At 44.4% G+C, this 16689-nt stretch overlaps 2 protein-coding genes and 1 long non-coding RNA gene across 3 annotated transcripts; 2 read left to right on the forward strand and 1 right to left on the reverse strand.

Moving 5' to 3' along the window:
* Positions 1-8652: 8652 nt before the first annotated feature.
* On the forward strand, positions 8653-10610 carry LOC109782350 (probable xyloglucan 6-xylosyltransferase 1). The gene has a single exon (XM_020340961.4). The coding sequence runs from the start codon at positions 9068-9070 to the stop codon at positions 10421-10423; it is 1356 nt and encodes a 451-aa protein (XP_020196550.3). The 5' UTR covers positions 8653-9067; the 3' UTR covers positions 10424-10610.
* A 329-nt stretch (positions 10611-10939) lies between these two features.
* On the forward strand, positions 10940-12314 carry LOC141021316 (uncharacterized). The gene is made up of 2 exons (XR_012182097.1): positions 10940-11079; positions 11970-12314. It is a non-coding gene; the product is annotated as an uncharacterized lncRNA (long non-coding RNA).
* Positions 12315-12536: 222 nt separating this feature from the next.
* LOC109782348 (probable LL-diaminopimelate aminotransferase, chloroplastic) lies at positions 12537-16073 on the reverse strand. Its single transcript, XM_020340960.3, has 10 exons — positions 15846-16073; positions 15681-15766; positions 15517-15584; positions 15303-15419; positions 14920-14982; positions 14161-14265; positions 14029-14079; positions 13513-13833; positions 13151-13357; positions 12537-13070 (listed from the first exon to the last, which is right to left on the reverse strand). Exons 1-10 carry the CDS (start codon positions 15917-15919, stop codon positions 12777-12779), a joined length of 1386 nt encoding a protein of 461 aa, XP_020196549.1. The 5' UTR covers positions 15920-16073; the 3' UTR covers positions 12537-12776.
* Positions 16074-16689: the final 616 nt, after the last annotated feature.

The following is a 16689-nucleotide window of genomic DNA, read 5'->3' on the forward strand; positions in this document are numbered from 1 at the left end:
TTTTTTTCTCTATCGATGTCGGCCCACGAGCCAGACCCAGGAAGAATACGAAGTCCAATTTCCTCAACCGCGCACACGGATAAGACGCGAGACAGTTTCTGAGGGATAGAAGTCTTGATCGGGCCAAGCCGGCCCAGGAAGCAAATGAGAAAGGGACTTCTTTTTTACTACGGTCAAACTATGATCAAACTCTCTAATCTTACTTCCGTGTGAAAGACCGTCCTAGGCGTGAAAGGTCGACAAAATGATTCAATCTGACTTTATCGGTATTCTGGATTGAGTAAAAAAGGGATACCCCTTCTCCCGAAGTTACGGGGTCATTTTGCCGAGTTCCTTCGACATGGTTCTCTCGACGCGCCCTAGTATACTCTACTTGTTCACCTGTGTCAGTTTGGGGTACGGTCAGTTCACCGGGAGGATCGCCCTCCCAATTCGAAGTTTTTTCCTGGAAGTTTCATCCGTCGTTCGGAATTCTCACCCAGAGCTGCGGAACTCACGACTCTATTAGAAAGTAGAATGACCAACGTTTACACGAATTTTCAAGTGGATGAGATCGGTCGAGTGGTCTCAGTTGGAGATGGGATTGCACGTGTTTATGGATTGAACGAGATTCAAGCAGGAGAAATGGTGGAATTTGCCAGCGGTGTGAAAGGAATCGCCTTAAATCTTGAGAATGAGAATGTAGGTATTGTTGTCTTTGGTAGTGATACCGCTATTAAAGAAGGAGATCTTGTCAAGCGCACCCGGGCGGAAGATATATCTGAGTCGAGCTCGTCGAAGAAGAAACAGCTACTGACATCCAGGGATGAGGGCTCAGATCAGAGTGAACAAAAGGTCAACCTTTTAAACTGCCTGCTGAATCCATGAGCAGGCAAGAGACAACCTGGCGAACTGAAACATCTTAGTAGCCAGAGGAAAAGAAAGCAAAAGCGATTCCCGTAGTAGCGGCGAGCGAAATGGGAGCGGCGTACGATTTCCAACAAATCTGTTGCTCGTTCCATTGTTCCAGAGAACGGCGTTTTAGTCATCTTGCCCATGAGGCTTGGTTCGCAAGTACCAAGTGATTCATAATCAAGTGATTCCAAAATTCCATCAGAATGGAGTTTCTTCATGCGCTTTACACCAATATGACCTAAACGGCAGTGCCACAAATAAGTTGCACTATCATTATCAACTCTGCATCTTTTGGCTTCAATATTATGAATATGTGTGTCACTACTATCGAGATTTAACATAAATAGACCACTCTTCAAGGGTGCATGACCATAAAAGATATTACTCATATAAATAGAACAACCATTATTCTCTGATTTAAATGAATAACTGTCTCGCATCAAACAAGATCCAGATATAGTGTTCATGCTCAACGCTGGCACCAAATAACAATTATTCAGGTCTAAAACTAATCCCGAAGGTAGATGTAGAGGTAGCGTGCCGACCGCGTCCACATCGACTTTGGAACCATTTCCCACGCGCATCGTCACCTCGTCCTTAGCCAATCTTCGCTTAATCTGTAGTCCCTGTTTCGAGTTGCAAATATTAGCAACAAAACCAGTATCAAATACCCAGGCACTACTGCGAGCATTAGTAAGGTACACATCAATAACATGTATATCACATATACCTTTGTTCACCTTGCCATCCTTCTTATCAGCAAAATACTTGGGGCAGTTCCGCTTCCAGGGACCAGTCCCTTTGCAGTAAAAGCACTCAGTCTCAGGCTTAGGTCCAGACTTGGGTTTCTTCACTTGAGCAGCAACTTGCTTGCCGTTCTTCTTGAAATTCCCCTTCTTCCCTTTACCGTTTTTCTTGAAACTGGTGGTCTTGTTGACCATCAACACTTGATGCTCCTTCTTGATTTCTACCTCCGCAGCCGTTAGCATTGCGAAGAGCTCGGGAATTGTCTTATCCATCCCTTGCATGTTATAGTTCATCACAAAGCTCTTGTAGCTTGGTGGCAGTGATTGAAGAATTCTGTCAATGATACTATCATCAGGAAGATTAACTCCCAGTTGAATCAAGTGATTGTTATACCCAGACATTTTGAGTATATGCTCACTGACAGAACTATTCTCCTCCATCTTGCAGTTGTAGAACTTATTGGAGACTTCATATCTCTCAATCCGGGCATTTGCTTGAAATATCAACTTCAACTCCTGGAACATCTCATCTGCTCCATGACGTTCAAAACGTCGTTGAAGTCTCGGTTCTAAGCCGTAAAGCATGGCACACTGAACTATTGAGTAGTCATCAGCTTTGCTCTGCCAGACGTTCATAAATCTGGCGTTGCTCCTGCAGCGGGTTTGGCACCTAGCGGTGCTTCCAGGATGTAATTCTTCTGTACAGCAATGAGGATAATCCTCAAGTTACAGACCCAGTCCGTGTAGTTGCTACCATCATCTTTCAACTTAGCTTTCTCTAGGAACGCATTAGAATTCAACGGAACAACAGCACGGGCCATCTATCTACAACAACATAGACATGCAAAATACTATCAGGTACTAAGTTCATGATAAATTAAAGTTTAATTAATCATATTACTAAAGAACTCCCACTTAGATAGACATCCTTCTAATCATCTAAGTGATCACGTGATCCGTATCAACTAAACCATGTCTGAGCATCACGTGAGATGGAGTAGTTTTCAATGGTGAACATCACTATGTTGATCATATCTACTATATGATTCACGCTCGACCTTTCGGTCTCAGTGTTCCGAGGCCATATCTGCATATCCTAGGCTCGTCAAGTTTAACCCGAGTATTCTGCGTGTGCAAAACTGGCTTGCACCCGTTGTATGTGAACGTAGAGCTTATCACACCTGATCATCGCGTAGTGTCTCGGCAAGACGAACTTTCGCAACGGTGCATACTCAGGGAGAACACTTGTACCTTGAAATTTATTGAGAGATCATCTTATAATGCTACCGTCGAACTAAGCAAAATAAGATGCATAAAGGATAAACATCACATGCAATCAATATAAGTGATGTGATATGGCCATCATCATCTTGTGCCTTTGATCTCCATCTCCAAAGCACCGTCATGATCACCATCGTCACCGGCGCGACACCTTAATCTCCATCGTAGCATCGTTGTCGTCTCGCCAACTATTGCTTCTACGACTATCACTACCGCTTAGTGATAAAGTAAAGCAATTACATGGCGATTGCATTTCATACAATAAAGCGACAACTATATGGCTCCTGCCAGTTGCCGATAACTCTGTTACAAAACATGATCATCTCATACAATAAAATTTAGCATCATGTCTTGACCATATCACATCACAACATGCCCTGCAAAAACAAGTTATACGCCCTCTACTTTGTTGTTGCAAGTTTTTTCGTGGCTGCTACGGGCTGAGCAAGAACTGTTCTTACCTACGCATCAAAACCACAACAATTTTTCATCAAGTATGTGATGTTTTAACCTTCAACAAGGACCGGGCGTAGCCACACTCGATTCAACTAAAGTTGGAGAAACTGACACCCGCCAGCCACCTGTGTGCGAAGCACGTCGGTAGAACTAGTCTCGCGTAAGCGTACGCGTAATGTCGGTCCAGGCCGCTTCATCCAATAATACCGCCGAATCAAAGTATGACATGGTGGTAAGCAGTATGAATATTATCGCCCACAACTCACTTGTGTTCTACTCGTGCATATAACATCTACGCATAAACCTGGCTCGGATGCCACTGTTGGGAAACGTAGTAATTTCAAAAAAAATCCTACGCACACGCAAGATCATGGTGATGCATAGCAATGAGAGGGGAGAGTGTTGTCTACGTACCCTCGTAGACAATAAGTGGAAGCGTTATGACAACGCGGTTGATGTAGTCGTATGTCCTCACGATCGACCGATCCTAGTCCCAAAAGTACGGCACCTCCGCGATCTGCACACGTTCGGCTCGGTGACGTCCCACGAACTCATGATCCAGCAGAGTTTTGAGGGAGAGCTTCGTCAGCACGACGGCGTGATGATGGTGATGATGAAGCTACCGGCGCAGGGCTTCGCCTAAGCACTACGACGATATGACCGAGGTGGATTATGGTGGAGGGGGGCACCGCACACGGCTAAGGGATCAATGATCAACTTCTCTGTTCTAGGGTGCCCCCTGCCCCCGTATATAAACGAGCAAGGAGGGAGGCCGGCCGGCCCTTGGGGCGCGCCAAGGAGGGGGAGGAGTCCTCCTCCTAGTAGGAGTAGGACTCCCCCTTTCCTAGTCCAACTAGGAGGAGGAAGGGGGAAGGAAGGAGAGGGGGAAGGAAGGAGAGGGGGGCGCGCCCCCCTCCCTAGTCCAATTCGGACTCCCTATAGGGAGGGGGCGCGGCTGCCCCTTGTGGGCTGCCTCCCCTCTTCCCTATGGCCCATGTAGGCCCAATAGTCCTCCCGGGGTTTCCGATAACCCCCCGGCACTCCGATAATTATCCGGTGACCCCCGGAACTCATCCGGTGTCCGAATATAGTCATCTAATATATCAATCTTTATGTCTCGACCATTCGAGACTCCTCGTCATGTCCGTGATCACATCCGGGACTCCAAACTATCTTTGGTACATCAAAACACATAAACTCATAATATCGATCGTCACCAGACGGCAAGCGTGCGAACCCTACGGGTTTTAGAACTATGTAGACATGACCGAGACACGTCTCCGGTCAATAACCAATAGCGGAACCTGGATGCTCATATTGGCTCCCACATATTCTACGAACATCTTTATCGGTCAAACCGCATAACAACATACGTTGTTCCCTTTGTCATCGGTATGTTACTTGCCCGAGATTCGATCGTCGGCATCTCAATACCTAGTTCAATCTCGTTACCGGCAAGTCTCTTTACTCGTTCCGTAATGCATCATCCCGCAACTAACTCATTGGTCACATTGCTTGCAAGGCTTATAGTGATGTGCATTACTGAGAGGGCCCAGAGATACCTCTCCGACAATCGGAGTGACAAATCCTAATCTTGATCTATGCCAACTCAACAAGTACCATCGGAGACACCTGTAGAGCACCTTTATAATCACCCACTTACGTTGTGACGTTTGGTAGGACACAAAGTGTTCCTCCGATATTAGGGAGTTGCATAATCTCATAGTCATAGGAACATGTATAAGTCATGAAGAAAGCAATAGCAATATACTAAACGATCAAGTGCTAAGCTAACGGAATGGGTCAAATCAATCACATTCTCTAATGATGTGATCCCGTTAATCAAATGACAACTCATGTCTGTGGCTAGAAAACTTAACCATCTTTGATTCAACGAGCTAGTCAAGTAGAGGCATACTAGTGACACTCTGTTTGTCTATGTATTCACACCTGTACTAAGTTTCCGGTTAATACAATTCTAGCATGAATAATAAACATTTATCATGATATAAGGAAATATAAATAACAACTTTATTATTGCCTCTAGGGCATATTTCCTTCACCCTCATCTCGAACGACATGGTTTGATCGATGTCCTTCGCTGTTGCGAATGAGTCATTCGGTCTGGGGCTCTCCCAGACCGAACGTACGGGAGATATCGGTGTCCTATTTTTTCCTAATGGTTGTACTTTTCACGAAACCATAATAAAAATGCATTTTCAGTTTCTCTTGAGGACGAATACAATATTGGTCCTTTTCCTATAATTGATTCTGGTAAAGCCCTCAGTTGGCGTATTTTTCATGTTACTTTTCAAAATGTCAAAGTTATAAGTTTTATCTTGGGGAGTCAAAGTTATACAAGTGTGAACATATAACTCTTGTCTCTTGAGCTCAGCATATCATGGTTTACTGAGCAAGGAGGGATTTGTGTTCTTAATGTGCAAGTTATCATATTTTAAAATGGGAATCATAAAATTACACAGACATACACATACGACCTTCCAAAAAAACAGACATACACATATGTGTACAACAGTTTTGCTAAACGGGGTATCGAATGAACTCGTAATGACTTGAAGTTTTAAATGTAGCCTCTCTAGAGTATAATGAGGCCACACAAAAAAATCAACTCATTTTGAGTGCATTTTATTGTTGTTTAGAAAATAATTTCATTTAATAAATAAATGAGTTTTTGAGCTACGAGTGATAGCTAGGCTTGGGTTAAATTTGTGAAATAATTCAGGTAGCTCACAGATATCACAAAAGGACATGTGCAAGGTTCGGGGTGAGTATTGTTCTAGAACATTAAAAGGGAGAAGGGTTTGCTTATTCACCATTTAATAAAATCACAAAAAAAAATCAAAATTAATCATTGAATTAATGCAATATAATGCTTGTGCGATGCTTATGAGATGAACATGGTGCAATAATGATGAATAATAAAATAACAATCAATTTTTAATTTGGGGTAACCCCGCGAGCTGTTACAAAAGGTAACATATAAAAGACTGCACCATGTCCGTGAACAAATTTTAGATGTATACATGCATGTAACACCATCACACGCACACAGTCACCAAGCACATAACTAGAGTCATGGACATCAACAATGGAGATGCCATCACAGAATCATAAGGTCTTGTTGTCGACAAAATGCCACCTCCAGTTGGAAGAATAATCCCCTAATTAGGTACCAAATCCGTCAAACATAGAATCGAAGGTTGGTTCTCAGCTTCACAGATGAACATAGTAAGGTGTAAAGTGATACAAGTACACATAGTACTCACCTTCACGGATGAACTTAGTAAGGTGTGAAGTGATACAAGTACACCATCACATTCATAGTACTTACCTTCTCAAGGAAATTGGGAGCATGTGTATCTATCAAATGAGAGCGATGGAAGACAATGCGAGATAGAAATGCGATGCAATCACGTGGCATAACCTAAACTTAGCCATCACAAACTATAGTTGGGAATCAAACAAACAACCCATTGCCTTGTAGCACTATTGGTATTACTATCTTCTGACCAATTCTATGTTAGTAGTTGATTGCGGATGAGAACTGACTAGTGGTTTTATAGTTAGGAGGGTGATTATACCATTACTCCATTAGAGATCCGAACCCATGTTTGACGCTTTGGTGTCTTGTTATTGTGGTCTATAGCTTCGTGACTTCAATCTTCAATCAACATACGGTGAGCACACATGTATGGATGATGTTGATGATGATGATTGTGTGTGGGGGGAGGGGGCAGTTATACTCGGTGTTTTTATTACATTTTTAAAGGCTGGATATGGACAAGACACATTGCAAACTAATCAAAGTTGATTGAAGACACAAGGCTGGATATGTAACAGTCTCAACCAGAACTGAACAAGGTATTGTAAAAAATCGAGTTTCATGGAATTCATGTAAACAATACAAATTGCAAATCAACCAAGTAACACATGATAGTTGCAACCATAACTATACAAATTTGTCAAGCTTAGACTAAAGTTTGTAAAAAAGGCTAAGTATGTAGGAAAAGGTACAAAGATAATTTTGTATGCACCTAAAAACACATGTGTTCATTGTTATTTTATATCTCTATCGACTTCTTGCTAGATATTAGAAGTAAGTTCACAGGGTCTTTTATACCATTGTAGCTTGGAACATTTCACTAGTAGATAAAATTAAACATAGGCAGCGGTAATTTAAGTTTAGCGCGGGAAAAAAAGGTTAGCATTGCCAATTGTGAAAGCAGTAAGACCTCTCACAGTAGTGTATCATAGCATATGCAATACTAAATTGGCCTACTATTATGACATAGTATTAATTGAGTAAAATTATGATACTAGTATTATTTATAATATCATATCTTAATAAATAAGGTGCTATTATGGATCATATAAAATAATAAATAAGCCTATCTAAAATATAAACTTTGGTATCTGTATCATTCACTGGTACTATACCTCCGTCCTGATTTATTAGTTCCCCTTGTATCTTAGGTCACATTTTGACCTTTAGTTTAAATACCATAAAAATAGTATCATTGGAAACCTCTTTCGAATATGAATCCAACAATATAAGTTTTGTGATATACTCCCTCCGTCCCAAAATTCTCGTTTTACATTTGTCTAAATACGGATGTATCTAGTTACGTTTTAGTGTTAGATACATCTGTATCTAGACAAATTTAAGACAAGAATTTTGGGACGGAGGGAGTACAACTTATATTTTGTTAGTGAAATACACGGTTGAAATTGGGCATAAAATACGAAGAAGACTAATAAACCAGGACGGTAGTAGCATGTTATACATGTTTTGGTTAATTTTTTTTAAAATCTCCAACGGACTTTTCATTTTTCACCGTATGAAAAGATTGTAAATTTAGGAGGGTGACATGTGACTATCATCGTCAGGCCTGTAACATCAAGTCTAACGTTGCAGTGGATATGGAATTTTTAGCTAGGAAAGCTACATTTCCATCGCTTTTATCCGTAACGAGCAGCTACTTATCGAAGTAGAAATGCATTACTAGCAGCAACGGGCAAACCCGGTTACCCGCAGAGCCAGACAGCAACCCAGACCCGGTCGCACCCATACGAGTACGAACGATTAACCCCTGACCCATCCGAGCCCACTGAAACAACGGGCACCGTTCCTTCCCCCACGTCCCGCCAGGACCCATCCGTCATTGACCTAGCATCAAATCAAACCAACCAACGGGAATTTATTATACCAAGGAATAATAAATTACTTGTATTACTTACCGGGCGAGGCGACACGGGGGAAGGGAAAAGGAGGAGTAGAAGCATCGGGTGCATCTCCGCGTCCCGCTGCCATTCCTTCCTTCCTTCTCTGCTCTTGGCCTTCTTCCTCCTTCCCCAAGGCGAGAATCCGCGGCGGATTGACCCGATTTCGATCCCGTCTCCAGATTTCCTCCACCTCCAGACACCCACCGCAATCCGCTCCCCCTCAACGTGCGCGCCCGCGCACTCCCACTCGCCCCCATCCTTATTAATTCCCCTTCCCTTCCCCACCTCTAAACCTCCTCCTCCTCCTCTTCCTCCCCGGCCTCGTCCCCGTCCCCGTCCCGCACCGCCGCCGCATTGCTCGGCCGCGGCGTCGATCTAGACTCTTAGGGGCGTCTGCATTTCTGTGTTTTCGTTCGATTCGGCTCGGCGCTCGATCCGAGAAGAAAATGTGGGTGGCGGAGCGGGTGCTGGGGGAGCGCCGGATGCGGGAGATCCAGCGCTTCACCCGGAACGCCAAGCTCACCGTCGTCTGCCTCATGCTCACCATCCTCGTGCTCCGCGGCACCGTCGGGGCGGGCAAGTTCGGCACGCCGCAGCAGGACCTCACCGAGCTGCGCCACCGCTTCATCTCCCACCCGCAGCGCGCGCTCTCCGAGCACCACGACGCCCGCTCCAAGGCCTCCGACGCCCAGGCCCAAGCCACCAAGGCCGCGGGGAAGGCCGCCGCCCGGGACGACGAGCCGGAGCCGCAGCCCAGGTCGCTCCGGGACCCGCCCTACACGCTCGGCCCCAAGATCTCCGACTGGGACGAGCAGCGGGCCGCCTGGAACCGCCGCCACCCGGAGACCCCGCCCTTCCTCAACGACGTCAAGCCGCGGGTCATGCTCGTCACGGGGTCCTCCCCCAAGCCCTGCGAGAACCCCGTCGGCGACCACTACCTCCTCAAGTCCATCAAGAACAAAATCGACTACTGCCGCATCCACGGCCTCGAGATCTTCTACAACATGGCGCTGCTCGACGCCGAGCTCGCCGGCTTCTGGGCCAAGCTCCCGCTCCTCCGCGCGCTCCTCCTCGCGCACCCGGAGGTCGAGTTCTTCTGGTGGATGGACTCCGACGCCATGTTCACCGACATGGCATTCGAGCTGCCGTGGGAGCGCTACGGCCCCTATAACTTCATCCTGCACGGCTGGGACGAGATGGTCTACGACGACAGGAACTGGATTGGTCTCAACACCGGCAGCTTCTTGCTGCGCAACTGCCAATGGTCGCTCGATTACCTCGACACCTGGGCGCCCATGGGGCCGAAGGGCCCTGTTCGTATTGAGGCTGGAAAGGTGCTCACCAAGTACCTCAAGGACCGGCCGGTCTTTGAAGCCGATGATCAGTCGGCCATGGTGTATATCCTCGCTACCCAGCGTGAGAAATGGGGTAACAAGGTGTATCTCGAGAATGGCTACTACCTCCATGGCTATTGGGGGATCTTGGTGGACAGGTACGAGGAGATGCTTGAGAATTACCAGCCAGGGCTCGGCGATCATCGGTGGCCACTGGTCACTCACTTTGTCGGGTGCAAGCCATGCTCCAAGTTTGGGGATTACCCTGTTGAGCGGTGCCTCAAGCAGATGGACCGTGCCTTCAATTTCGGGGATAACCAGGTGTTGCACATGTATGGGTTTGAGCACAAGTCTCTTGCGAGCAGGAGGATCAAGAGGATCAGGAATGAGACCAGTGACCCTCTTGATATGAAGGATGATTACGGGTTGCTCCACCCAGCGTTCAAGGCCCTCAAGACTACTACATGATAACTATAGTACACTACTTCCACGTTTATTTTGTTCGTTCGTTCTAGATTCTCTTGGATCAAAATCCTATAATTCTTCTTTTTGTAGACTCAGGGTAACAAGGAAATCTGGTTTTGGTATCAGGGGACGGATATCTATGTTGTACTGTGAAATGTTAGAGAATGAAGTTATGTTGTTGATGGCACAATCTATGTCTTCCGCTTCTATAAATCGCTAACTGGTCACTTCTAAATAGCTCTATGGATTTCCTATTTATTTGTTATCGGTAAAACAGTTACCATTTTCGTTTGTCGCAAGTGTACATTTCACTTCCCTAAATGTTATTGTTGGTGTGCTTATTGGTTCTTCTTCAGTAGGATATGGTCGTCCCTCTGAGCCAATTATTTTGCTTCCCTATTTGCATTGCTATTGGTGGTAGTTGGGTAGGAGGATATCTTGTTTTTTGTCATATATGAGCTGCTGGAAATCCTCGAAACTGTACCTGCCTGATGTGTCCTAGCTTCAGCTTCATCAGTTTAGTTTTGAAGCACTTAATATGGCTGCAATACATAAGTTTTTGTGTAGTTTGAAGTTCTCACCAAATTGAGAGTTGATATGAACTTGTTAGTGCTGGGTGGTCTATAAATCAGTGATGATTCCCTCGTCATGAGATTATGGTTTGTTCAGCTATTGCCAATGCAGATGCCCTGTTATGTACCTTCTTCTGGATGAACTGCTACGTTTTTCAGTTTCTAGTCTACCTGCAAATTCGCCCGAGCGGATTGTCAGTTTTGACTATGCTTTGGACGTAGCGTAGCAGGTTTGTCCTTGAGTGAAGCAAATCACTTGAGACTTGTCTGGTTCATTTTCATAGGGTAATTCGGTTATCTTCTCCTAGTAGTTGTAGAGTTCTGCATCTCCTAGTAGAGTTCTGCATACTTAGAGGACCCCATAACTTTTGGCTCCATGTGTTATGTGGTGCTGCCAAGGATCTGGTCGGTGTTCAGTTTCAGAATCCTATGCCATCACATGGTCAGGAGCTCAAGTTAACTTCGAGTTCAGTTACAAAATTCGTGATGTCTGAGTCAACGATTTGCTTCCCTCGACGCTGCGAGTTATTAGTTCTCATGCCCCAATGAATTCTCTTCACTATGCTCTAGGCAGTCAACTGTGGTAGATGCTAGAGTATTGTAACTGCATATCACATGCCAAAGTAACGAAGCTGATTTCTTTCCAGCATGTAGCCTATTAGGACAATGTGGTAAAAAGAAAATGGACATGGAACCCTGTGTGTCAATTTTGTTCTGAATCTGAGAGTATCCATCAGCTGTTCTTCCAGTGCTCTGCTGCAAAATTTGTTTGTGCTCAAACTAGTCCTGGCTTTTTCTCCCACTATTTTGACTGTATTGGTAAATTTATTGGTAGTAGTCGCCGTAATATTCAGTTTGTTGGGCTTGCAGCTATATGCTTGGCTATATGGAAGATTCGTAATCAAGCTTGTTTCGATAAAAAGCTTGTGAGATCCCTTGCTGAATTCATATGTTCTTATGCTTGTTGCCTTTTACAGGAGGCTTTGGCACAACATGCTGATGGGACTGGGGAAAATGAAGATGCACCTCTCAATTTGGTCAGAACTCTACTAGGTGGAGCTGATGGTGATGAAGAAACAGGTGATGCAACAGAAGAAGCACTGAAGCAGACATGGAAGAAGACTAGGTGAAGAATTATAAAAGAGACAGCTGGAAATTTATGAGCCTTGGACTTAGCTTATGATGGTCCTTTTTAGTTTTTGTTTTGCTGTTAGCGGTGCATGAGGCGGCTATAACCTTTTTTTAGTTTTTGTTGTGCACACTGAATGCTAGAGTTATTTTTTTTAACTGCTGGATGCTATAGTTGAATGTTGGTCATTGTGTTATCCTTATAGTGGAACAGATCCTTTTTTATCGCATGGAAAAAAAAATGTAAGTTTGCACACTGGAGCAAGCAATGGATCGGTCGAAACTCAAAATTTCATACGTCGGTGCATGCACCTGGCCTACCGTAGACCTCACTTGCAAGTGACATGAGTGACTGTAGAAAGTACGTACGTGCTTTAGATATGCAGTAGGAGAGAAAGGGGAGGTGCACACCATCGTAGCAAAAAGCATAAGGCCGTCAACGAGCAGATGTGAGACAAATACATCATGATAGACTCCGCAGCAATTGAACAAGCAAATTTCCAGTATTAAATGGTTACGAATGGAGCAAAAACAACACCCTGTCTCTATTCTAACACTTCCCAGCAGCCGAGAAGCAAACCTCGTGCTCCAAATGCTGCTGGGTTCTTATTGCCTGGCTCCCCAGCGACAGAGGAGGCCACCTGCTAAACCAACGCTCATTTGTATAGCTGCTTCAGTCTTCTCGCAGCTTCAATAATGTTCTCTCTGTGGCCAAATGCACTGACCCTCACAAAGCCCTCACCGCCGGGCCCAAATCCACTGCCGGGAGTAGTGACCACGTTTGCCTTCTCAAGGATCTCGGCAAAGACATCCCAGGAATTGCGGTCAGGGAAGTGCACCCACACATAGGGGGCATTCTTCGCACCGTAGACGTTGAATCCGAGCGACTCAAACGTGTCGACAATGATTTTGGTGTTCTCCTTGTAGAATCCGACAACGTCTTGCATAGCCTGCATGGTGGACATGGGATGAGAAGCAGCAGTGCACAAAGAAGCCATACAATAAAGATTTCAAAGCACTGAACCCCTACCTTTAGACCCTCTGGAGAGAGGCAGCCTAAACCACCGGCCTGAGAGATGGTCGATGCGCCATTGAAGGAAGTGCAGACTATGCGGTTGAAATCTTTAGCGACTGGATGCCCATCGGAGAAAAGGAGCTCCTTAGGGACCACAGTCCAACCCAGTCGGACACCAGTGAACCCAGCATATTTAGAGAAAGATGCTGTCTCGAGGGCAACCTACACATCAACAAACCATAATGATACAGGTTCAGCTTGACATATTTGATGGAAACAAATTGTTAGTAGTCCTCAGAAAACTGGACCGGACATGTTGGTAAAATTCTTAAAATTTCCATAAAATGGTAAGCTAAATCTAGAAACATAGAGCCTACCTCCTTCGCCCCAGGAATTTCAAAGATGGATTTTGGGCTGTCATCTGATATGTACATGGCATAAGCAGAATCATAGACTATTATGGAGCCATTGTCCTTTGCGAATTTGACCAACTGTGTTAGCTGGTCCCTAGATGCAGCAGCACCAGTAGGATTGTTGGGTGAACAGAAGAATATGATATCTGTCCGTGGGACCTTGGAAAGATCAGGGAAAAATCCATTTTCAGGACTGCATCTCATGTATTCAATATTTCCATACTTCTGAACATCCTGCTGATATAAGTCAGTTTGCCCCATGATAACACTTGAATCAACATATGCCTGTTGAAATGGATGTATCATATTAATTTTGCAACATATATAATAGTACAAAAAAGTAATGATTTATCATAATAATAGGATGATAACAAAGAAAAGTAGCAATTATATCACCACAAACATCACTTAGGTTTGGGAATCACAAATAGATAAGGGAAAAACAACTGAAGTTTAATATTAATTGCAGAATTTTATTACGGGATATGATGGATCTTGAACTGCAATCTTCACTTTAGATCCAAAAAGAACCTGAAATTTTGAAGCATAAAAGTTATGAGCGACAATGTAACATTAACAGTAGACAAAGGGGGGAGAAGAGGCGTTCTGAACCTGTAGGCGAGAAATGTCACATTTGGCACCATCAGAGACAAATATATCAGTTTCGTCAATACCAAGATCCGCATAGTAGGTTGCAGCAATTGCTGCCCTTAGTTTCTGTAGAAACAATTAATGCACCATTTTTAATGATGAAAACGACATTTGAGGACAGAGTATGTCAAAAAATAGCGAAACATATAATTGAGAAGATAAACTTTAAACTCATTGTAGACAAAATCAAGAGTCACACAAGTATTTGGATAAGCCAGTAAAAGAAAATCAAGTATCAGCCCATGAAGAGATTATGGATCTCTCCAGACAGAAAATCTAAAGCATGGAATTAACAATTCAAAAGCCATAACTAAATGGCCACAGCTTCAGATGTCATCAGATGTTGGTCATGGGTTAGCATACCATCTTTCCTAGTCAAATAATCTGCGATCGGACTAGACCACTTTTACAAGCATATGCGGAAAACAGTTACACCCACTTTCTTAGCCATCTAATGATGTCTATTGATGGATTAACAGAAAAAGGTTGCGCATTAGTAAAACAGAAACAGATGCCATTTTATTTATGGACATATGTGCACAGTCTCCTCCAACATGAAGCTTCGACCACTACCTTTCATAAGAATATGTTACCAAGATATTATAAAATTGTGATGTTACGAAAATATTTTTCCAGACCAATCTAACGATACTATGTTCACATAAACAATCTAAATAATTAACATATTTTTTCCATTAGTGAAGTGAGAAGCAATATTACCTTTTCACCTTGTTCAGCTCCATAACCACTGTAGCCATCCACTGTGGATAAAGCATGTGCTCTCTGCGTTTATATGTAGAACCGTCAAAGAACAATATTGGATTGCGAAAGAGGAATTATGCAACACAGAATGAAAACATGAACTTTCTTAGTCTACTCCCTGCAAAGATGTGTACTGTGTCGAATATTTGAGTAGCCACCCTTTACCAAGGAAAAACATAAACATGGGCATGAACATTTTGCCAAGAAAAAACACACCATGCATTACATCTACAAACATGTTCCAAAGAAATTAGATTTTGTCTTCTTTTTTACTTCCTGAGATAAACAAGGTCTAATGTAATGCAGCTAGCAATTTCTTGTTTTTAGGAACGATGAGATACCTCTGCCATGGCATTTGTTATGACCTCCGGAATGGGCTCAGTAGTGTCACCTATTCCCAGACTTATAATTTTGGCGTCAGGATGCTTTAGCAGATGAGCTGCCCTTCTTCTGGCAATCTGAATGGAAGTTGAGAGATTATCACTATCAAAACCCAAATCCCTAATACGACAGTATGAACAAGAACAAAATCAAAGAACAACAACGCAATGGTACCTCCGGAAACAAATAGCCTGCTTGGAGCTTGGCTATGTTGGCATTCCGCGAGACCTTCGTCGTGTAAGCTTCACCATGAAAGCATAATATTTCAGTACACCACTACTAGGTTGAAATTTGGATGTATTTGAAGGCAGCTAAGTGTTGGAGAGAAGGAACAGTACATGTATCGGCGGCCGGAGAGCTACTGGCGCAGCGTACATTAACGGGCAGCCTTCTCGTCGTCCGGAGGTGGCTCGACTTCGATGCCCTGCAAACACGTCAAGAGAGTGACTCGTCGAGCTACCGAAACGCGCCGTGCGGTACCGAGAGGGGAAGAAGTTGGGTACCTGAGGGAGAAGGAAGGCGACGAGAGGAAGGACCGGGGGGTGGTCGTGGTGGAGGGTGAGGCGGTAGTTGCCATCGTCGTCGGCGGCGGGCGTGGCGGCGGCGGGTAGATAGGTGGAGGGGGAATCAGTACCAGCTTAGCCCTCCCAACGAGGGAGTGAAGACAGCACTCAGATAGGTCGGGCCGGGCCGGGCCGCGCCGGTCGAGTCCACCAGATATTTTGAAGGCCTGCTCCGGTTCGCTGCTCCGTGTTAGTATTACCGTGAAACTTCCGCAACGAGAAGACAGTTAGCTGCATATTACAACAGCTTTTTTTTTGCAAAAACTAGCAAAAGAGCCCGTGCGTTGTAACGGGAGAGAAAACATAACACACGCTCTTAACTCAACAACCATCACTCAAGACCACAATAGATCCATCTCCTTTATTTTTGCGAGGCATCATATTTGTGTTGCCGCTTATCCTCCTTCTCACCCTCGCTGGCGATGGCCTCGGTGTTCACACAAAACAACAAAAAAGTGTGTTGAATATGGTTAATCCTAAGACGTCTCTCTCTCCCTCTCTCCTCCCTCTCCCTCCCTCTCTCTCTTTCTCTCTCTCTCTCTCTCTCTCTCTCTCTCTCTCTCTCTCGCTCGCTCGCTCTCTCGCTCGCTCGCTCGCTTTCTCTCACTCTCGCGATGAGAAATCTGTTGTTTTCCCCTGCGACATTTTTCAGAGGTATGCATGTGTAGTTATCGATGTTTTCTTTTCCCTATATGGTTATAGTGGGGTGTTTATTTGCAATCTGGATCGCCGCCAGTATGGGAAAAAAGGATCTTGCGCTATAAATTATAAGTTTGCTTTCATA

Source organism: Aegilops tauschii, chromosome 4 (assembly GCF_002575655.3).
Source record: "Aegilops tauschii subsp. strangulata cultivar AL8/78 chromosome 4, Aet v6.0, whole genome shotgun sequence".
Lineage (NCBI taxonomy): Eukaryota > Viridiplantae > Streptophyta > Magnoliopsida > Poales > Poaceae > Aegilops > Aegilops tauschii.

Coding starts and splice junctions, on each gene's coding strand:
- LOC109782350 (XM_020340961.4), top strand. CDS start 9,068: ATGTGGGTGGCGGAGCGGGTGCTGGGGGAGCGCCGGATGCGGGAGATC.
- LOC109782348 (XM_020340960.3), bottom strand. CDS start 15,919: ATGGCAACTACCGCCTCACCCTCCACCACGACCACCCCCCGGTCCTTC. Junction 13,834..14,028: donor TTCAAGATCCATCATATCCC/GTAATAAAATTC, acceptor CCATTTCAACAG/GCATATGTTGATTCAAGTGT. Junction 13,071..13,150: donor TCTCTCCAGAGGGTCTAAAG/GTAGGGGTTCAG, acceptor TCCACCATGCAG/GCTATGCAAGACGTTGTCGG.